This window comes from Larus michahellis, chromosome 7, assembly GCF_964199755.1.
Source record: "Larus michahellis chromosome 7, bLarMic1.1, whole genome shotgun sequence".
NCBI classification, from domain to species: domain Eukaryota; kingdom Metazoa; phylum Chordata; class Aves; order Charadriiformes; family Laridae; genus Larus; species Larus michahellis.
The window spans coordinates 1,204,443-1,226,798 of NC_133902.1; the positions used below are offsets into that span (position 1 = coordinate 1,204,443).

At 56.9% G+C, this 22,356-nt stretch overlaps 1 protein-coding gene across 3 annotated transcripts in view; it reads left to right on the plus strand.

Moving 5' to 3' along the window:
- ATP2A3 (ATPase sarcoplasmic/endoplasmic reticulum Ca2+ transporting 3) overlaps positions 1-22,356 on the plus strand; it is a 54,452-nt gene that overhangs the window by 17,299 nt on the left and 14,797 nt on the right. For all 3 annotated transcript variants that reach the window (XM_074593688.1, XM_074593689.1, XM_074593690.1), the window contains exons 2-11: positions 2,527-2,544; positions 2,983-3,065; positions 4,938-5,042; positions 5,789-5,927; positions 9,611-9,691; positions 10,687-10,772; positions 11,312-11,776; positions 17,165-17,253; positions 19,794-19,896; positions 20,442-20,573. In XM_074593688.1, the coding sequence (XP_074449789.1) occupies positions 2,527-2,544; positions 2,983-3,065; positions 4,938-5,042; positions 5,789-5,927; positions 9,611-9,691; positions 10,687-10,772; positions 11,312-11,776; positions 17,165-17,253; positions 19,794-19,896; positions 20,442-20,573 (1,301 nt within the window). The remainder of the gene's footprint in view (positions 1-2,526; positions 2,545-2,982; positions 3,066-4,937; positions 5,043-5,788; positions 5,928-9,610; positions 9,692-10,686; positions 10,773-11,311; positions 11,777-17,164; positions 17,254-19,793; positions 19,897-20,441; positions 20,574-22,356) is intronic.

Consider the following 22,356-nt stretch of genomic DNA (forward strand, 5'->3'; position numbering starts at 1 on the left):
GGAGGTGCCTGGTTCTCACTCTACTCAAAATTGGGGTTTTTTTTGGGAGGCGCCTACAGCAGCACTGCTAATGTTTGGGGTTTGGTGCCAGCGACGGCACGGTGTCACTCTGCCACCGGCGGTATTTCGGCTGGCTGCCCCCGCCGCACGTGTTTCCTCCTGAGTTCGCAGAAAGCCGTTTTCATGCTTTAATCAAGAGCTCATGCAAAGTCCCCGCTCTGCGAACGCCGTGGCTCTTCATGCAAACGCCGGGCGGGAGAGGCACCAAGATGCCGGCGGCGTTTCGGGTGGCTGCTCGGGGTGGAAAGTCACCCCTGGGCACCCCCTGGCAGAGCCGAGACCTGCGGGAGCCCCAGATGCCTCCCTCGGGGCACCCGCCTGCCCCCAGCCCTCTCGCCTCACACGTTTGCACCCTTAAAATGGAGCCTGGATGGAAATAGCAGCAGCAGATCTCTTCTACTTTTAATTTTGGTGGTTCTCTGGGCCGGGGAGAGGAAGCCGGGGGTGGAGAGGAGCCGGCTGCAAAAGGGAGAAGAGCCACTTTCCTTCTGACACGCTCCGCAGAGCGATTTGAAATGTTGAAGCCGTTCCAAGATTATGTATTTTTAATTTTTTTTTTTTTTTTTGGGGCTATAAGAATAATTATAGGCGTTACGTAGTGGTCTGTCTGTTCCTCGCGATGACGCGGGATCGGAGAAGCCTTATCTAGGAGGGCCATGGGCTTAAACCAACTCATAGTAACTGCGTCTGTGAGCAGCGAGGAGCTGGTGCAGTTTGAAGCGTAAACACATTGGGGTTCTTGTTTTCACTGGTTTGTTCAGTGAAGGTGGGTTTGGTTTGGGTTTTTGTGTTTTTTGGTTGGTTTTTTTTTTTTTTCCTTTTCTCATTTCTCTGAATGAAAATAGGTGATGGAAAACAGCCGAGCAGGTTTCGCTTCCTGCCCTCGCTCAGGGCCCCGCACTGGGGGTGCTGGGAGACACCCCGTGTCGGGTCCGGCGACGGGGCATCAAGCGCGTCTGCCTTGGGCCGATTCCTCTTGAGCTTCAGCCGGTCCCTTATTCCCTCCCAGAAACGCAAGGAGTTGGAGGAACACCTTGTTTTATTGTCACTGAGCCCCCGGGGCGCAGAAGGAGGGGGCAGGCAGCGGAGGCTTTGGGGCAGCTCTTCGGGAGGTTTCTGCCTGAATTTTTCCCCGTGGGGAGGTTTGGGGTTGGGATTTTCTGCCCGGTTCCCTCCCGCCCCAGAGCACCGAAGGATGGAGGCGGCGGGTACCCTGCACCACGTCACCTCGGTGCTGGGACCCCCCTGTCCCTTGCAGCGCTGTGCGATGCCTTTGAGCCACCAGCACAGCCCTCCCGGGGCTCGCCGATGCCTGGCTATGGCTTGGGTTCCTCCACCTCCAGCGAGCTCCGCTGGGCTCAGCGAATCCTGGATTTCCCTTTCCATGAGACAGCAGCAATGTCTGGGTTTCCCCACCTCGGGCAGTTGGCAGAGGTTTTGGTCCGGCTGCCGGCTCCCTTGGGAGCCGCTCTGCGGGCAACCAAAGGATTCACCCCGAATGCGGGAACAGTGGGTGCAAATGGAGACCAGCAGCCAAAAGCCGGGGAGGGGGGGGTGTCACTCCTGAGCCTTCTCTGGGTGCAGGACCTGGCAGTCCTTGGCCAAACCTTGCCCATGGCGGGGCCAGCACTACCCGTAGCTGCACGGGGGGAGGAAGCAGAGCGATGCCCTTGGCGGCTGCTGGGGTTTGTGCCTTGCCCAGCTTGCCCTTCGGTGCATGTGGCGTGCGAAGGTAACTGTCACCCCATGGGGACACGGGAGTCTCGGGGACACCTGCTCTGGGTGACCCTGCTCTGGCAGGGGGGTTGCACTAGGTGACCTCCAGAGGCCCCTTCCAGCCCTGTGATTCTGTGGCGGGCATTCGGGAGCCCTTGGGGCTTTTTCAGGTCGTGCAGGTGACTGGGCTTGGGTTTGGCTGGGAGCAGTGTGGATGGGGGCTCCGCACCCACCGGGGCGGATTCGGGAGGACGGTTTGCACCATCTGAGCATCAGCTTTGGATTTCTTTCCTGGAGCGCTGCAGGCTGTGAAGTACAGCTGAGTAATGGGAAACGTGGTCTGAAAGTTACAGTCCCCAGCGGGTCCGTATTGGGTTTCTGGCAGGGCGTTTTACGGGATGGTTGGAGCTCTGTGTCCTGGATTTGGAGAGGGCAGCTCCTGAGGAGTATTTTTTCGGCAGGCTGAGTGCAGGAATAAATGCTGCCGGAGCCGCTCGCTGCAGGGAAATGATGTTTCCCTGGTGCGGGAGCATCCCGTGCTGCTTACTGGGTGTCAGACTGAGAAGTTCGAGGACAAACTGTCTTGACGCGGGAATATGTGCAGAGCACGTTGCATTTTGGGGTACTGAATGGACTTCTGGGGTGCAAGGGAAGGGATTGCTAATCTGGGCCTAAATCACCGATTAATCTTTTTATTTTTATCATTTTTTCCTTTGTTACGCTTGCTGGGCTGTTGATGAAAACCCCCAGAGCTCCCTGCAGAAGAAGGTGAGTCACAGGTCGGAGGGGAGGCTGCCTTGAGTCTGGGTGGAGGGTGCTGGGGACGAGGAGGGGACAGCCTTCGGGGTCCTTTAATCTGGCTTTTAACCCCAGAGACAGCCGGGCTGGGAGCAGAGCTTGCCTCTGATGGCAAGGCTACCAGCTGTGAGTAGAAACACAGAGGATTTGGTTTCTGTAGTTAAAAACCAGACGTAGTAAAACCAGGCCAATGCCAGAAATGAAAGTGTTTAATGTTAGAGAGAAAAATCCCCCATTGCAGCGCTGGATGTCCTCACGGCTGCCCGCGGCCGACGGGCACGGGAGCAGCTCTGCTGCGAGCGGGGGACGGGGTCCTGTTGGTCTTAGTGGCCTCAGTGGTCTAAAATACCTGTCTTGTGAGGGGTTTTTTGAGCACTGACTGTGCTTGGCTTCATGTTTTCCCACCAGGAAAGTCCCTCTGGGAGTTGGTGCTAGAGCAGTTTGAAGATCTCCTCGTCCGCATCCTTTTGATGGCAGCTTTTCTGTCATTCGTAAGTACCCCAGGCTGGGGGTGGGCACCTTCCAGGGCACGTACAGACCCTTTGATATTTCCTTGGATATTTTTGAAAGTATCAAGCTGCAGCATGACCAGATCTATGTTGGGATCCGCCAGAATGGAGGACACTGTGTCTGGCACATGGAGATGTGCGTGTCCGTGGCGCAGATACATTCCTGGGGTAATGGCCAAGGCGTTGGCCAAGCCAAGTCCTGGGGGCTGTGTGAGGTGCTGGGAGCTGGGGGGTCCCTGCGTGCCCGGAGGGGCTGCCGGGATGTTGCACAGGTTGCTTTGTCCCGGCCAGAGCACTGGGCGATGGGTGACGAGAGGTGAGGGCAGAGCATCAGGTGCCTGAAGCCGACTCAGAAACTCCAGGTACCACCTTCCCCTCCGCTGGGCTGCAGGCAGCGGGGCCGGCACCTGCCTAAAGCGTGCACAAACGCGTAGGGAGGCAAAGACAGGCCTGGGAGCATTTCCAAACCCTGCGCGGCTGCCCTTCTCGGAGTGAAGTCTCCCTCCCGGAGCCCTTCTGCTCATTTTTCAATTAAAAACGAAAATCCAATCTGTTTAATTTTTTTTTATTATTCCCCTCCCTCTGCCTCCCTCTGGCTGAGCCGTACTGGCAGCGTTTCGGCTGCCGGCGTGGGAGGTACCTCCTGCCTGCTGTTGGCTGCCTTCCTCCTGCCCGCGTGGCTGGGAGGGCTCAGAGATGCCGGGGCTGGTGATGCCCGAGGTGGTGATGCTCAGGGCAGGTATCGGGTACAGCTACGCTTTCCTTTTACACCTTCACCAATGTGTGGGGTAGGGACGATCCTCGCTGACAAAATACACCTCCCAATGCATCATGCAGCAGGAAAACATAATGTTATGTTCGGGTAATGTCAGAGAGATGCTTAGGATTGGGTTCTCCCTGTGTTTAACAGGGCGTGAAGCCCAGCCCAGGCTGCTCCTGCCACTGCAGCTGCTGGTGTGGTGCCTTCAAGGTGGCACCATCCAGCTTCTACTTCTCCAGATGTTGTTATTGCTCGTCTTCAAACAATTCCTTCCTCAGTGGTGTATCTCCAGTAGGGCTCTTCTCCCACTTTTGCTGGGGGAGAGGCTGCATCCCTATGTGCCTTTCCCAGGAGGAGCCGGGATTCACCCCCAGCACCTCCTGCGAGCGCAGAGCAGCTTCTCCTCCCCGGGGTGGGCAGGCAGAGTCGGCCAGGAGCTGGTGCCTGCGAGTGCTGCTGACCTCCTCCACGCTTAATAATGCCGAGAGGTGATGTGGGATCAGCTAAACTCTACATCCACGTGGTTAGCAAAGCTGCCTTTATGGGTGGCTCTGAGTAATTGCAATGTGAAGCCCTTTGTACTTGCATGGTGCCTTGGAAGTGCTCACCATCAGCGGTGCCTCGCTCCCCGATTGCTGATTGCAGCTTTATTTGCGGTGCCCAAGTGCTGAGCCGTTAGCTCAGTTTTTCCCACCATTTACCTTGGGAGCAGCTTTGTGGTGGTGCTGCTGCCTGATGTCCCCACTCATCTGCTCACAGCCACTGTCTCCCCACGGATGCGCCAAACAAAAATAGATGCTTTCCTGGTGCAAATGCTCATCCAGGCTTTGCGTGGCCACGTGCTCCGGCCCTGCTCAGTTGATGCATTATGTTATCCCCAGCAGAAGAATGGAAGCGCCTGAGTTAAGCATCAGCGGTGGGATGTGGCAAGCCCAGGCTTTAACCAAGCCTTGTGGGGCTGGCCACCACGCTGGGTCGTCTTCTCTCCAGCGAACACCACATGTTGGTTGGCTCTTGTTTCCATCCTTCGTGTTAAAATGTTGGCTCTTGTTGTTTCAACCACAATGTGGTCCTTCTCTTCTCTTGCCTACCAGATCCTGGCCTGGTTTGAAGAAGGAGAGGAGACCACAACGGCATTTGTGGAGCCCATTGTCATTATCATGATCCTGATCGCCAACGCCGTGGTGGGTGTGTGGCAGGTGAGTCGCAGCGCCCCCAGCCTGGCTCACAGGTCTGTTCCACATGGTTGAGACGCTTCATTTGAAGGGCTGGTTGCTTCTTGCCATTGGAAACTTGTTTCTCAAAGCTTTGATTTTGGTGTTGGCCGTGCTGCCCCACACCCCAGCGCAGATGCTCAGTCGTTGGCTGTCTCCTGGCTTGTTCCTTCAGTCTTTCTTTGGCAGCTTTTGCAGCTTGGAGTTTAGGATCTTGCGCTTATTTGCCATCCAGGCAAAGGCTGCTTTTCTCCATACCGTGGCCAAATGCGTTTTCCAAGGGAAGCTTTTTGCCCCATCCACCAGAAAGCCACGGTGGCTGCTGCCCCTCACCTCGCTGTATCCCTCCTGGGGGATGAGCAAACGCCTCAGCGATGCTCATCTTCTTGTATATATTCACTTTAAGGCCATTTATTTATCTGCAGCTTGCTCTGAGGTGGGGTTACTGGATGGGGAAGAATACATCTGGGTGGGAGATGCTGCTTCCCAAAGCAAGATGGAGAAAATCAAGCCCAAAGGTCCACGCAGTGTCCAGGACCTGGTGAGGTTTAAGCCAGCGGGGACCATCTCAGAGCAGCTGAAGAAGATGCGGCACTTGCCCCATCCATGGTGCAAATGGACCCAAAGCCAGGGCTGGGGTTTGGGTGCTCCTGTCTTCGCAGCGGGTGGGGAAGGAGCCTGCCGGCACGAGCAACCCCACACCAGCAGCTCTGCTCCTCCTCTGCTTGCAGGAGAGGAACGCCGAGAGCGCCATCGAAGCCTTGAAGGAGTATGAGCCTGAGATGGGGAAGGTGATCCGCGCCGACCGCAGTGGGGTGCAGCGGATCCGCGCCCGGGACATCGTCCCCGGAGACATCGTGGAGGTGGCAGGTAGGGTGCCATCGCCCCGGGGCATGGGGTGGGACGGGGAGGTGGTGCTGGCCGGGGGGGCTTTGGTGATGGGCACTCCATGGCGGGAGGACTCTGCCGCAGCATCCGGGCACATCTCCTCCTCCGGAGGCACGGCCACCGAGTCACCTCGTTGTTGTACACTTGAGATCTTAGTTTCTCTTTTCAAGTCCAGGAAGGTGAAATGATTTGGGCCAAAGTGGGGGCTCATCAGCCTGCAGAGGCTTTGCCCTGAGCGTAGGGCGGTAGAGAACAGCAGAAAAGGAGGAAAAAAAAAAAAAATAGTGTATATTTCTGGCACAGGTTTTGTGTCTCGGGAGGGTTTCCCTGTTTTCTGGGAAGAACCGGAAGGACTTTTAATTTTCCGCCAAGATTCCCCCTCTCTGGCAGCGGCTCTCCCACGTGTCCCCCAGACAAGGCGCGAGCGAAGGGCCGGCGCCGGGTGCCACGCCGGGGGGTGCCGGGGAGCGCTGCCGCCGGCGCGGGGGGGTTCAGCGGCGCTGGTCCTGCCTGCGTGGGCAGGCTTCCTTGGTAACTGGGGTTTGTTATTCGGGGAGGGCGAGAGGCAGAGGGGACCGGCTGCAGGATGCTTTTGCCTCCCTGGTTGGGTTATGCCCCCCCCAGCCCTTCTGTCGGGGTTTCTCATTCAGCAAAGGGTGCCTGGGGGTCTCCGGCCTGCCTCACCAGAGCTAAAGAGGGTGCATTTCAATTATCCCATTTTGTTTGTTCGTTAAACAATGCCGTAAACCCCCAGAGCCGCAAAACTAATCCTCTCCTTTCCTCCTCGTGGCCCTGCTAGTGGAAAGATGCTGCAATCCCTCCCGCGCCCGGCCAGCTCGCTGTTATTTATGTCTTCCAGTTGGGCTTTAGCTGGAAGATGAACATAAAAATAATGCAGGGAGGATCAAGCGGAGGAGCGCGGGCCAGGTCCTCAGCTGGGCGAGCTGGCGGCGCTCCCAAGCCGGCTCCGGCAATGCATTCCATCCAGCTGGTGACCTGGCCTTTAATTAAATTAATTAATTATGAATCAGTTAAATTCTGCCGCCTTTCCCCAGATCAAGTGCTTGCTGCCTGCCCGTCAGCACCCGAATATTACTTTTTAATGGCACAATCAGCATCAGGACCGGGAGGGAAAGAGCTGAGCTCTCCTCTGGCAGGGTTTGCAAATTAATTAGCAAATGGTGGGTTTAGGAGGTTCTAGCGAGCGGTGGGATGCTGTCAGGCTGCCTGAGAGGAAAGTGCATCAGGAGAAACAGCTTTGAATGTGCAGTTGACGTCCTGGGGACAGCAGGGACAGTGCAGGCGGGGGGGACTGGCGTTTTTTTGCACGTGCAAGTGCATCAAATTTGGCAGCAGGGCGCTGAAAACCTGCTACGCTAATACCAGAGGGGAATGATGGCTGCAAGTTGGCACGGCGTTTGAACCCAGCTGATTTTTGCCCTTTTGTAACAAGGGACTCGAGGTGACTCCGGGCGAATTTGGCTGCAGCCCCAGCTTTCTGCCTTGCCCGAAAAATGCAGGCAGGGCATTGCCCGTGGAGCCCCGTCGGGGGCTGCACCCCCTGCCCACTCCCGCTTTGCTCGGGCAGCGCCGCCTCCCGTTCTCCGCTCTTCCCCTTGGCTTTCGGCACGGGGGAGACTGGCAGCGCTTGGGTGATCTGCGCGTGTTCAGTAGCTGGTTAATGGTGCTGCCAGGTCTGTCCTGCGCCGCGCGAGTCCCCTGGGAGGCTATCGCAATATCTACCCTTGAGGGGATGCTACCCCCATGGCCCTGGGGCTCCGCGCTGTCTCTAGATGCCGGCACACGATTTTTCATCCACAGGTTGAGCAAACGTTTGCAAACCCCCTCCCAGGGGGGGAGAGGAGCTCTTTGCTCCCTTTAAGGTGCTGTGAAGTCTGAGGGAATCATCTGGGGGGGGGGGGGGCGGTGTCTGTGAGTCCCTGTGCGTAGCACCCCTCACTTCAGCCCCCCAAAACTGGGTGCGACGGGGAGCGGGGCAGGTCCGGTCGGACGGCAGATGTTTCACGCCGCGTCCCAGAGCGCTGGGATCCGCAGCTGGAATAACTGGCTGGGCGGTGGAGCGGGGCCAGCCCCCCCCGCCGTCCCGCTGCCCTCGGAGTAGGGGGGGTTTACGAGCCCCGGGAGGAAGCGCTCGTTAAAGTCTGGGATTTGAGAGGACGGTTAGCGGCCAGGCCCGCAGCGTTGTGTAACGTGATGTAAGGCGCCCAGAGCCAGGGCGGGCTCTGCCTCAATATTTCCGAAGCGCCGGAGCGCCATTGCGTCCAGCCGATAAGGGAGCAGGAGGAAAAGCTGCTCTGCGCCAAGGAGCTGGGAGGAGGAAACCCAGCGGGAAAAGCAGCTTTAAATGTTTTCTTTTTTAAGGAAGTGCGTGTGCCTCGGTGGGCAGCGGTCGATGGCTGGCAATCAGCAGGGCTGCTTTCACCCGTAACCACTGTGCCATGCCAGGAGACCCACGGACGGCTGTTTGTCTCGGCCACGAAAGGTCTTCCAGTGTCAACAGCTTCCAGTCGGTCCACCAAGCCCTGCAATGGGCTCAAGAGTGGTGTCGGGAGGCTCTGGCTGCTCCAAAATGGGGATGTTTTGGGGGTTTTGCAGGGAAGAGGAGAGATGGGGACGTGGTGGGGCAGGCAGGGCCACGCCGGGGTTTGGCTGCAGGGCAGAGGGTGAGATGCTGCTGCCCCGAGGACCTCGACCTGCGGCAGCTCCGCTCCAAAAAGAAAAGAAAAGATACCTGCTGGCAGGAGGGGGATGCGGGTCCTCGCTGCCTGTGATGGTTTTGGGGGGTCCCAGCCGTGGTGGTGGAGTTCATGGCACTGTGGAGGTGCAGCCGGGGCAGGTGGGACGTGGGGATGTGCTGGAAGCCCGCTCGGCTCCTCTGCTCCCCCGCAGCTCCTGCCTCTGCTTGTCCTGGCACAGCCCCCCCCCCACACACACTACCCACAGGTAGTTTTGCTGGGGCGGCAGCCGGGGAAGGCGACGGGCAGGGCTGGCAGGCAGGTCGCCCGCCCCGGCAGCATCCCCCTGCAGCAAGGATGGGGCAGCGCTTGCTCCTGCCGCGTTTTGCAGGGGGAGGTGATGCTTGAAACACGCGGTCGGTCCATGGAAAAGGGGTGGAGGGCACCTGGCACGGCACGAGTAACCCCCTCAGCCCTGCTGCCCGCCCCCCGGGCTGGCTGCTTTTGTGCAAGGTATTCCCCTGAAATGAGGAGTTCCTCAAGGTTCCATCACTGCGCCGCCTGATGTCTGATTGCGACTGATGGCGCCTCTTTCCAGCTTTCTTTTTTCAACTTGTAAATTATAGACATACAAAATTAAGCTTTAAATGCAGAAAGGAGGCATCCCGGGGCAGGACCCTGGTTTACCGCAGGCTGGACCCCTCGTTGCTGCAGGCTGGGTGCTGCCGTGCGCCTGCACCGCACAGGGACACGGCGATGCTCAGCAAAACCCAGTCCCTGCCCTGGAGATCAGACGGTGAAATAGAAATTGAGGGGAAACAGCAGGAACTGAGGTGCAAACCGGTGGCCCCAAGCCTTGGGGCAGAGCCCGACAGTGGTGGCATGGTTGGGGTTTGCTGTCCCCCTTCCCCAGGGCGGCGGGTGCTGCCGGTCCCACCTGATGGAGCTGCTCTTCTCTTGCCCTTGTAGTTGGCGACAAGGTGCCGGCGGACATCCGGATCATCGAAATCCGGTCCACCACCCTGCGGGTCGACCAGTCCATCCTCACAGGTGCGTGCAGGTGGGATGGGGCGGAGGCGGCTGCTGGATTTGAACCCCCAAATTTCGGGGCTGATGCTGGGCTAAGCGCTTTGCCGGGGTGGGAAATGGGTGGGAGAACAAGATTGAGGACCTGGGGAGGTCGCAGCATCATTTAAAAGTTGTGGCGTAGGCAAGATGCGCCCGGTGCTTGGGCATCCCTCCGGTCCTGTGCGACATGCGGGGTTTCAGGAGAGGCTGCTCGTTCCCTGCCCACGCTCCCCCCGTGCAGCCGTCGCATGGTGACCACCGGTGCACGAGGCCTCGTGGCTTCAGGGAGAGGTGACAATATTTGGGGCTTTTTTTTTAAGCACAGGAAAAGCCCTTAAAGCTGATGACCTAGGATACTTCAAAATTTCTCTCTCTCTGCTGTCAGGGAAGGCCGGTGAATGGTCAGATGACAAAAAGGGCTTCCAGTATTTCAGCTCCCGTGTGTGATTTTGTAAAGGCATTGAGTTAGGAGATGGCAGCGGGGAAGGAAAAGCAATCAGAAAAAAATGTTAAAAACACAGGGAAAGGGGCCCAGTCTCCTTGAAAAGTGCTTTTTCATTAACTTAGTTCACCAAGGGCAAAAGAAGATGCAGCAAAAGGGCAAATCTGCAAAGAACGACATATAAACCTTCAGCAGAAGGGCTTTGGGCACCTTTCCTCTTGTGCTGCTCTACCAGTTCCACCTGACCATGCAAACCTGAGCCAGCGGCTCCCTGGGGCAGGGGTTTGGCCCCATCCCACACGCCTGTATGGGACCTCGTGGCCGCTAACCATCCACACAGGTCGTTTTTCTGCAGCCCTCATCTTCAGAGCGCCTTGGCCCAGCTCTGACATCCCCGTGATGGATGTTTTGATGGTTTGGTGGCAACGTGCTGCTTTAAAAAGCCGCGGGGGTTGTGATGCAGGCTCATAACAGCATTGAGCGGAGGCTGGAGAGGAAATGCGGGTGGTTCATCTCCCCCCTCTTGTCTTGGCAGGGGAGTCTGTGTCGGTGATCAAACATGCTGACCCCATCCCCGACCCCCGGGCTGTCAACCAGGACAAGAAGAACATGCTTTTCTCCGTAAGTCCCTTGCGCCTGTCCCCACCTCTCCTGTGGTTTTGCAAAGAGCCGCCAAGTGAAGAGGCCAATGGACACAGGAGGTCTCTGAGCAGCGAAAGGGAGTGCATGCATGAGAAAGACTCGATTACGTATAAAGAGCCCCAAATCCATAAAAATGAGGACCTTCTTCCACAGGATTTCATTTAGGCTGTGGCAAATTACACCCTTAAATGCCTTGGGGGATCTCAGTGGGTTTTCCATCACGTAGGATGTACTGTGGACAGGGAGAAGGTTTGTGTTTGAGCCTGGAGCTATTGCAAGTCTGAGTTTCCCCTTGCTCACGCTTCTCTCAGGCAGAAGCCAAGTCCTCGGTGGGCGAGACAGTTCTCAGGAGGGGTCTCCTGCTGCCCTAGGGTGTGTTTATATAAAATCCCATGGTGTCTCATTTTCCCCTTAACCAAGATCTCATGTTCTTCTTTCACAACAAGTGACCCATTTACCCCTCAGGCCAAGAGGTTTCATGCCCATATATCTGCTCTGGCCCCTTTCTTCCCTCCCAGGGCACCAACATTGCAGCTGGGAAGGCTGTAGGTGTCGTCATTGCCACAGGGGTGTACACCGAGATCGGAAAGATCCGAAACCAGATGGTGGAGACCGAGCCTGAGAAGACCCCTTTGCAGCAGAAGCTGGACGAGTTCAGCCAGCAGCTCTCCAAAGTGATCTTCCTGGTGTGCATCGCTGTCTGGGTCATCAACGTCAGCCACTTCAGCGACCCCGTCCACGGGGGCTCCTGGTTTCGGGGGGCCATCTACTATTTCAAGATTTCGGTGGCACTGGCGGTGGCCGCCATTCCCGAGGGCCTCCCAGCCGTCATCACCACCTGCCTGGCGCTGGGCACGCGGCGCATGGCCAAGAAGAACGCCATTGTCCGGAGCCTGCCCTCAGTGGAGACCCTGGGCTGCACCTCCGTCATCTGCTCTGACAAGACCGGCACCCTCACCACCAACCAGATGTCCGTCTGCCGGGTGAGTACTGGGGGCATTTTGGGGTCTACTGGAGTACTGGGGGATGTTCTGTACGCCCTCAAACACCCTGCACCGCTCCATCCCCATCTTGGGGTGACGGGCTTTGCTGTCCTCACCAGACTTGTTTCATATTAGGAATTTCAAGGTGAGCATGGACGATGGTTCGTAGGAGGCCCTGAGCTTCCTCTCTGCCTGACCAGGGGCGAGGGGTTTTATGGCTTCTCTTGGCATGGTTGTAATTGGAAAACTGACTTTTATGAGCACACCAGTTTGGAGGTGGCGTGTTGCAGACTTATTTCAGGGCTCCCTCTCCAGAGAGCATTTCTTCCTGCTGGGATATGGCATTGAGACAGAGCTGCTGGAGAAGCCAATGCAATTGGCCTCCTCTGCTCTCTTACCCATTTTTCCCTTGTTTTTAACCAAATTAGTGAGAAATCCTGGACTATGCAAAATTATAAAGTCAGGACCTGTGAGGCCAAAACTTGGCGGATCAGTGCAACATGTGGATCCAGCTGTCCATGACGAGCTCAAGCAGAAATCCAGGGGTTAAAAGAAGATGCCTGTGACCTGTCGAAATGGTGCTTGGGTTACCTGTCCTGTCCTGGCAGAAAGTCTGCCATCAGCAGCTGTGTGTGCCTGGGCTTGGACCGAAAAGCTCTTATGGAGAGAGCCCTGGGGTGGTTTGGTGAAGAGGTCAAAGGCTCCTGGCCTACCAGGGAGCTTTTCTCCTGCTTGTCTGGCCATATGGGGAGGTGACTTGTTAGGAAAGCCTGGACCATCCAAATACTTCTCAGTTTCCCCATTAATCCTCAAGTCTCAGGAAAGTTTCATGGCCTTGGCGCGTCGCTTTTATAGGAGAACCTTGGAAAATGTGTTGCTGTGGGGAAAAATGGACCTGGACACCGTCCCTCCTTTCTGACACTTGGGTAGCATGGTGGGAAGCGTGACCGTGCTGCAAGCTGGCCGTGGACTTTGGCCACTGGTTTGCTCAGTACAAACTACAGATGACTGGAAACGTCTGATATTTCTGCCTTGTAAATGATTTAAAACGAGACACTGCTGGAACGAGGCAGTGACCAAGTCGCTCACATCTCACACGAGGAGGGGGTTCCCACCAGCCCGTTTTCTGCTCCAGTGATGCAGGGAGGCGAGTAAAGGGCAACCCCATCATTTGGGGTCTACTTTAGCTCTTCAGATTGCAGAAGGAGAGGTAGGACGTGACCATGCCTTCCCCAAACCTCTTCCTACCAGAGCATCTGCTCTTGAGCGTGGGCAGAAGTGCCACCATCTCCTGAGGTGTGGTGTGGTCGGGAGAGGCAGGATTAGCGATGCTGGGACAGAGAGAGGGCAGGAGGGGGACGGAGCAGGGCACACAAGAGGGTTTTTCAATCAATTGTCATTTGCAGAATGAAGTCAGCAACTCTGGAAAGATAAAAAATAAAAATTCAATGTATCGTCCACCCCATCCCCCCACAACCCTTTTCTGATATCCGTGTTATTCACTTGGCTGGATCCTGACTCCCAGGGTGTGACACCGAGGGCCAGGCTGGCCTCGGGGCAGCCAGACGCGGCCGTTAATGTTTAACGGACAGGGATTCCCGCGTTGACGCAGGCAGGACGGAGGCGAGCGGCGGGTGGGTCAATATTTGCACTGGGCGGCCTTTGGCGTGTCCTGGATGCGCTCCTGCGCCGAGCAGCCGGCTCAGCTACGGGCATGTAAAAGCCACGAAAGCCTATCAGTAACCTGGAAAAATGTATTAATTGAGTGCAATTTAATTACCGCAGCTGCTCGGCCACAGGGTATGCTGCCAAGCGGTGCTTGCCCTTTACATCTTGCTGCCAGTGTCAGGTCTTCTGTAGAGCAGTAAAGTGGCTCTTGAAAGGCTTCGAGGCTGTTCTGAAACCCTCGGCTGTTTTTTAAGGGCTGTGCTGACGGCTCTGGGTCCTGCCGGGTGCCCGGGACACGTGGCTGGGTGCCAGCTGAGCCAGCTCGGCAGGGTGCGCATGGATGCCATGGGGGCAGCACAGGCAAAGTGGTTCCCTCCGAATGCTTGTGGGCATGAAGTGCCCACCAAAGGGCTTTGTGCCGGGTCCTCGTCCATCTGAGGTGGCCGAGACTTTGGTGGCCTCGAGTCCGCTGAGGTTAGAGCTCTGCAGCAACGCAGTAAAGCCACAAACCCACTTAGTAAATCAGATTAAACCTGTGATTTCTGTTGCCCACCTTATGGGCAACTGGGGGTCTCCAAGACCACCACCTCACCCAGCCCACGGCGCGGAGCAACCAGGCACAGCCTTCTCCCAGCCATGAAATAACCTCCTGGGAGCGATGGGAGCCTGGCAGGGGGAGAGGCGGGCGGAGAGGCATTGCAGCGCTGCTCTTGCACATTTAACTCGGCCTCCTAAAAGTTGCAGCACCCTTTTATGCGCCGTAACTTAATTTTCCGCGAGCGCGAAGGTGGAGTTTGAGAGTCAGGGATGGGAGCGCGGCCGTGGGGGCTGGAGGCTGCTGCTGCGTGGGGCAGAGCGGGACGGGGCTGGGGGTTTGAGATGCTGGTCCAGGAGAGGGAGGTGGCTGGTGGCATTTGCCTGTCTCCGAGATGGCTGGTGTTTTGGGGAACAAGAGCAGAAAGGGGTTTATTTTCAATACACCTCGTAGCAGAGCCTGGCTGTGCAAGCTCCCGTCCCCGGTGCAGCCGCCCAGGAGCTGTGCGGGCGCTATTCGCTTTTTAATCTCCAGGACACTGTGCCTTGACTCAGCAGTTTTGTTTGTCTAAACCGGTCACTGATTGATGGGAGGCCTTGCTGGGGGCTTCCCAGGGGCTGTGGCCCTTGCCGGTGGGTGCCCGGCAGCCGGGGCTGCTTCCAGCGCAGGAGAAAGACGGTGCTGATGCATGGGCGGATTGATGGGTAAATGGCTGATGATTACAGCCTTTTACTATTCCAGACAGCAATCCTATCTTGTCTGCCTTTCGATGAGTAGTTCTGTTAAAGACACTACAGAAAATACAGAAACGTGGAGACGTATCTGAGCTGTGGCGCACAGCTTTGCCACCTCCTCCTATCGCTCCTGTTACTCTTTATCTTATTTTTGTGAGGGGAACCTCACCTGTCGTCTTTACGGGTTAAGACACGGCTATTTCCTCCAGACTGTTGCCACCGCCTGCGGAACCTCTCCCCTTTTCAGGCTGGAAATCCACCGAAACATCACCCCAAAAAAACCTGCAGGCACCTTTGCAGTCCCCCGGCCGCCCCCTCGCTCTGCCGGGCAGGCACGCACGCCGGGGGCCGGCAGGAAATCTGATATAAGCTCGGGTTGCTGTGGGTTACGCGGCACCTTTTTAAATAGGCATGGAAAAATAAAGGGCCTGGAATGATTTTTTTATTTTTTTTTTTTCTTTTCCTTTTTTTAATAAGAAAGTTGCTATTGTGAAAGTAGTAATTGTTTGGTAGCCATGAGCGTTTGAAAACAAACAGTCCCGTATCAGGCAAAACCATCGGCGGCTGGGGTGGGTGCTTTCAGATTTTTTTAGTAAATAAGAGGCCAGTCGGCCTTTCTGAGTGCTGGAGTCCATTTTCTGAAGAGACCCGGAGATTTTGGCGCTCTGGAAGGCCGATGGTGTTGAATGGTCCAAAAAAGAGGTGAAGGGTGTTCACCCTTTGCAGGTCCCTTTTGGCGTTGCAGAAGCCTTGGGAAATTTCAGCCACATTTTGCCTCTGTTTCTGGCGTCTGCCACCTTGGGGCAATTCAGTCGCCGAAGGGGACGCGATGCGTTTTGGCTCTCTTTACCAAGGTCCTTCATGCGTTAGTGTTTGTAGGTCCTGCCAGAGGAGCTCAGTGCCTCAGTGGAGGGCTCGGGATGTCCCGAGCCTCTTCTGCCACCCTTCGGCTGGTGATTTTCTTTGAAACCCTTCGGGGATGCTGGGGGGCTTCAAGGATGGGCTCTGGGAAAGGGATTGAGGGCAATAGCCCAGCAAACAGGGTATCTGCAAATAGCTGTGAAGCCGTGGGGCTGCGGGGAGCTTGCTTTGGGCTCGGAAGTATTTACACAGGAGATTCACGCTTTGAACTTCCTGCTTTGATTTGCCCAAACCTGTAAAATACGTAGGTGAGAAAAGCCGCAGAGGATGCGCAACCTGCCATAAAAGTGCTTCCCCGAGCTTGACCTTTTCCCCTTGGCTTGGCCCTAAGCTTGCGCCTGGGGATACCAGGCTGCATGGGGGGGTCTCGCACCCACCAGCCAACGTGGTGGAGTGTCCGTGTATTATTAACGATCATTAATAATGACAGTAAATTAACCGGAGGAAGCGCGGAGGGGAGAGAAGTGGATGGTACCCAGAACTGTTGCATCTCTGGTGCTGAGTGATGCCTCCGATTTCTCCTGGGGAACATCTCAAATGAGCAGAGGGAAATAAATAGGGAAAATAAATGATTTGAGGCAGGGTGGAGAGGGACAGTTGCACCCATGTTCTGGAGCCGTCGAGCAGGTCCGTAGAGCTGAGGGCATCGCTTCCCTGCATCCATCCTCCCTCCTGGCTGCTCCCGGCCGGCGCTCGCGGCCGGGGAAATGCATTCATCAAACCAATTTTATTTCTTTATTTATTATGTTACTTCTTGGCTTCTGCGCGGGTCGTAAACAACAATTAAGCAGAAACGAGCATCGCCAAACCGTCGCCCCGGCTGGGGCTGGGCACTGCCCCTGCTGCTGCTGGAGGTGCCCGAAGGGCGGGCTGTGCCAGGGGGGATTGGGAGAGCTTGGGGAGAAGGGGGATTTTTACTGTGTTTTCCCTTTTTTTTTGGTTTTGTTGCTCTCACTATAGCAGCAAGAGAGAAACTGGAAGGAGGTTGAAAGGCAAAAATCACTAAAAATAGAGCATGTGGGACTTTTATGGCTCCTCGGGGCTTTATTACCGAGCTGCCACGCTGCCGGTGCCCGGAGACGAGCTGCGATCCCAGTAGCCCGCAAGGCGAGCTGGTGGCCAAGAGCTGGCTGGGAAAGGGCGGCAGGGGCAGCCCCTTCCCGCAGCTCCTGGCTGGTCGGATCCTGCCCCGCGGAGGCTTCCCAGGGCAGCCGGGGCAGAGGCGGAAACCAGAGCCCGACGGCTCCTCTGCTCCAAGAAAAACACAGCCACCTTCTTAGGAACTGGCTCGGCACCGCTCCTCTCCGGTGGAAAAAAAGAGCTGGAGGAGGCGAACACGAAAAAGGCAGGGGAGAGCTGGAAGGATTCGGGGACGGCCAGGAATGGTGGGCGACCAGGGAGGGGGCTGAGCCCGGTGCTGGTGGGGCCATCGCTGTGGACGGTACCGGCTTGTGGGTCTCCAGGCTGGGCATGTGAGTTGTACCCAAAAATTGCTGCCTAATGCCCTGTCTCCATCCTTCCCCCTTGCAGATGTTCATTATGGAGAAGGTGGAGGGCGCCCAGTGCAGCCTGCACGAGTTCAGCATCACCGGCTCCACCTACGCCCCCGAGGGACAGATGTGAGTGTGGGTCCCCTCCACTTTGCAGGTGACACGGGGTGGCCCCGGGGCAGTCGGGGGCGGGTGGGAGGGTTGAGCTTGTGGCCGAGGCCGGGGGACCCCCAGCTCACCCCCGCCTGGGTTTTCCATGCCGGATCGCAGCCGTGCTGAACCCTGCCCGTGGAGATACACACCGGGCGCTGGGTTCTGGCCGCGTTGGGCTTGCAAGCGTTGGGTGGCTGCCCTTCACTTTCGGTGGGAGCCACGGCAAGTCGTTTCGTCGTCCCTTGTCACCAGCTCCTGCCCAACACGACGCGAGGGGCTCATGCCCCAGCTCTGCCCACCGCCCTCCCACTGCTCAGCAGAGGGGCTCAGCTCTGCCTTCGTTAGCAATCCTGATGAAAACGAGCCCGCTGTCGAAGCGGAGAGGACAGCAGATGTGGGAATAGAAATGAATGAGGTTTTCCTCCGTACGTGCTCGTTCTCCAAATTTCTGAAGCTGCACATTTTTGGTATCGGCTGGTGACTGTCACCCCCGCCCTGCGCAGGACGTGTGGCTGGCAGCTTGTGCCGCTGGCGATGTGTGGAGGGGCTTGAAAATGGCTACAAACCCTGTCAGGAGAGTGGTCCCCGAGCCCCACATCCTCAGCAGAGACGGCCGTGATGGCTGCTGTGCCCGGGGCACGGTCCCACTGATGTCTGGACACATTTTGGGGGAAAAAGTGGGCTTTGCTGAGCTGCAGCTGAGGGCAGGAGTGGAAGCCAGGGGCTTTTCCCTGCTGCGTTATTACACACGTGGGGTTTTCTGCTCTTGTGTTTGTTTCTTCCCCCTCCGTCGAAGGGAGGTGATGTGGGGAAAGTCTGGGAAGGAGGAAGATGAGGAGCTCGGGTGGTGGTTGGGGCACTCTCTGCTCCCCTTCGCTTTGCTGTGTGATCTTGAGCACGTTCTCCACCACGGTCCATTCCGCTCATCCGTGGAGCAACTATTAATTTATCCCAGCCTCAGACTTAATTTCATGAATATTTATAAAGCCAATTTGATCCTTGGCTAGGAATCTCCATTAAAAAGTGAGCCAGGTCATAAGCTGGTATCAATCAGTGTGTTTCAATTAAATGAGGAGGACTGAGGGGCTGAACTCCTGTCTGCTAACCTCCGAAGCTCCATGTCCCCTCTCCGGGAACTGCCTGCAGGGAGGCCCCGTGATGGGCTGCAACGATTCGTGTTGCTTTTGAGTTCTGCTGCGGCCCTGCGCTTGTGCTGCGCGTGCAGGGGGACGCGAGGGCTCACTTAGGTGTCACGGAGAGAATCCCTCCCCGTTCCCCGGGGCTGGTGGGACTGAAACGCTTGTTTTGCTTTAGCCTGGCCTTGGCGTGGGGGATATTACGTGCTTGATTTTGGGTTTGCTCGCATCCCTGCGCAGCACCAGCCAGCAGCACCTTTGCTGCCGCCTCTCCCAGCACACGGGTCTCGCCGGCTCCGTGCAGGGACAGCCGACGACGGGGACGTATCCCCCCATCCCTTCCCAGTTCTCTCCGGGGGATCGCGTGCTGCAAAAGCCATCCCCGGCGTTTCTACCTTCCCAAACATCAAAACCCATCCCAGAGTGCCTGCAGGCTCCCTCCTCCACCCGCTGCCTCCCCCTGCCCACGGACCGGGACGAGCGGCATCCCCTGGGCAGGAGGCAGCCGGCCCCTGCCCGCGCACAGCCCAGCGCGGCTCCTTGTCCCTCAGCAAACAGATTTTTCAGATTTTCTTGGCCGCTCCCTGTTTTCCGCTCCTGAGCTGTAACAAGGGCTCCAAACTGTTCTTTCCATTGGGAACCAGCAGTGGAATAAACTGATCCTAATAAATGCCTGACAAATTATTTTTCCAGCGAGCAGATGACCGGCTGGGTTTATGCAGCTCTAACCTGCAGTTACCTCTCCTGGAACCGGGGTCATTTTTTTATTTCCCCTGAAAATCACCGCTGCCATTTCTGCCACCGGGCGAGGAGCGGTGTCCAGCTCGCCTGGTGTGTTCAGGGCTGCTCCTTTCCAGCGATGTTTGTGCTCCTTTACATAGCAAAGAGCTGCTCTTTAGGAGGCAAAGGCCACAGTTTGCTGCTTGCTTGGAAACAGCCACAGTCCCAAAACCAGTCTGCTGCTGTTAAATGCTCCCTTGGGTGCCCTCCAGCTCTCCGGAGCGCAAAGCAGCATCACGGGGAGGAGAAGGGACTTGCTGCAGCTCCTCTGGATCCCCAGCAGCTGGAAAAGCCCAGGGGAGCGGACATTAATTTGGATTTCTTTGCCTCTTTTCTCCTCCATCATCTTCATAATCGGCTTTTTGACAGCCCCTGCTTTCAGGTCCAACGCTCTTTCGAGCTCCTCTGCAGCCCCCTTTATTCTGGGGCACTTCCAGAGTTTATTTGCCTCCCGCGATATTTGATTTGCAACTAGTCCTGCCCATTTGGTAAAGCACAAAATGCGAACCTGAGAGTTCACTGCCAAGCCCGGGGCTTTTTCTCCCTCCCTATAATTTGAAGCCGGTGTAAGGCTTTGGGGGGGTTGTTTTCTCCCCGCAGCCTGAAGGACGAGCAGCCGGTGCAGTGCGGGCAGTACGACGGGCTGGTGGAGCTGGCCACCATCTGCGCCCTCTGCAACGACTCCTCGCTGGACTACAACGAGGTGCGGGGGCCACCGGGGACGGGGTTTGGGGGGACACCGACAGTGCTCTTCCCTTTGCTGCGGGGCCCTTTGCAGCGGAGGTTTGTCCCTTGGGATCCCCTGCCCTGGCTTCAGCCCATCCCGGGGTGACGCTCTGGGAGCCCTGGGATGGTGCGGTGGGTGACAGCATCCTTGGTCGGAGCAGCGGGGAGAGGACTGAAAGGGGGGGTGTCAGGAGGATGGGGCCAGGCTCTTCTCAGTGGTGCCCGGGGACAGGACAAGGGGTAACGGGCACAAACTTGACCATGGGAAGTCCCATCTCAACACGAGGAGGAACTTCTTTACCCTGAGGGTGGCAGAGCCCTGGCACAGGCTGCCCAGAGAGGTGGGGGAGTCTCCGTCTCCGGAGACATTCCAACCCCGCCTGGACGCGTTCCTGTGCCGCCTGCTCCGGGTGACCCTGCTCTGGCAGGGGGCTGGACTGGGTCATCTCCAGAGGCCCCTTCCAACCCTATGATTCTATGATGTGCCCTAAAGCTTAAGCTCTATTTTTTTCTGCCCTCTAGTCCAAAAAAGTCTATGAGAAGGTGGGGGAAGCCACCGAAACAGCCCTGACGTGCCTGGTGGAGAAGATGAACGTCTTCAACACTGACACCAGCAAACTCTCCAAGGTGGAGCGAGCCAACGCCTGCAATTCAGTGAGTGGGGGATGCCCTGTGAGCTCCGGTGCCAGGGAACGGGAGGGAGAAGAGGGCTTTGGGACGACTGTTGTTTGAGCAATAACCACTTGCAATGACCTAAGGATACAATTTCTTGGCTGAGGTGTTTTTGGAGCAGACAGTGCAGTGTCCCCGGGGGGGCTGATGCTGGGGCTGTGAGTCCACACGGACCTTCGGAGCGGGTGATCCCCGAGGCTCAAACTCAGCCCAGTCCCTGCTCAGCCTATTTCTTCCCCAGATAGGTCTGAGCAGGTTGTAATAAGTCCCCTGACTCCTTACTGATAAGGGAGATGGAATTGCCCAGCCGTCCATCAGTCCGGCATCTGCTTCCTTACGTGTGCCCGTCGCTGCCCGGCCACTCAGAGGCCAGGCTGGGTTCGGTCACCGGTGCTGCTCTCCTTACTCTCATGTTGGGCAGGGACAAAAAAAACCTTCCTTGGAGTTTCCTGGCGGCGTTTCTTCACTACTTGTTAATCTTTGTTGCGAGCGGCTCTGTGCTTTGAAGTCTCTGGTGGGATTTCGGGGTTCCACAGTGGCCGGCTGCTCCCAGGCACCCTTGCCACTGCGCTGAGCGGTGCCCAGAGGGGATGGCGCTGCTTTTGTGGGCACAAAACTTCCCGCCTACGTGTAGTCACTGCACTCGTACCCTGTGCTGGGTTTGGCCTTTGAGAGTTATTTGGTGTTTGCTTGGTCCATCCGGAGACAGTGCCTGTGTTTTGCGTGGGCAAATCCTCTTTGCACGTCTCTCCACCTCCCCAGCCCCTGCTCACAGCTTCGCTGCAGTAGGAGCACCCTTTTAACTTTGAACTTGCAAGGTTTTACCCCAAAAGGAGTTTTCTTTTCCTTTGCCCCGTTCGTTGACTTATTTAGATTTAAGTTGCTGTAGAAGTCCCGTGCAAAAAGCCACTCGTGTCCCCATTGCAAGCAACACCCTCCTGGCAACAAAAAAGTAATGATTGTATAAGCAGTTGAGCCACGCAGAGCAAGGTTGGCACGAACATCCCCGTTGCCCTCTCCGGGTAACACTTTGGATCGGCCCCGGATGTCCTGCTCATTCAATGGTTTTTCTGGGACAAGACGTGTCCTCCCGGGAGCCAGGCTCAGCTGCCGCGATGCCGACGTGGGTGCCAAAGAGGGGGATTGCTCCGAGGACGGGCTGCTGTCTTGCTGGGCGTTTGGCTCCTGACATTATTAATTAGTAGCAGTAGCAGAGCCTGGTTTGCGGGGGGGTTCGGGGGTGTTGGGGTGCAGGAGCCTGTGGGTCCCTGCGATGGGGCAGCCCCTGCTCTGTCCTCGCCCTGCAAACCTGCAGGTACCACTTGAGTGACTGTTACTGCCTAGCTGGCAGTCCTGGGGGTAATTAGCATGCCCTGAAATGAGCCTAATTAGAGTCTCAGCTGTGGAGATGTTTAATTTGATGGGAGCCAGTCCAGCCCCAGGAGATGCTGGAGCTCCCAATCCCACCGGCGCCCGTGGGTGCAGGATCAGGGCAGACCCCTGGACTGTAACAAGTGGGATGCAATTCCCCGTCCTGCAGCGCAGCTGGAGCCCAAGGCGGGGGAAAGTCTGCCCCACCTCCGTGGCAAACGGAGCTTTATCTTAGGCTGCAGAAACTGTTTGCCATCCCCTGTGGGGTCAATAAAATAAAGGGCTGGCGCAGGCTGGCACGTGCTGTGGGCTGGGCAGCAATGCTGTAGTTGGAGGGGTTAAAATTCTCCCCAAAAAATTGGGTAGGGAAAGTTCCTTTGGCTTTTTTGGACTA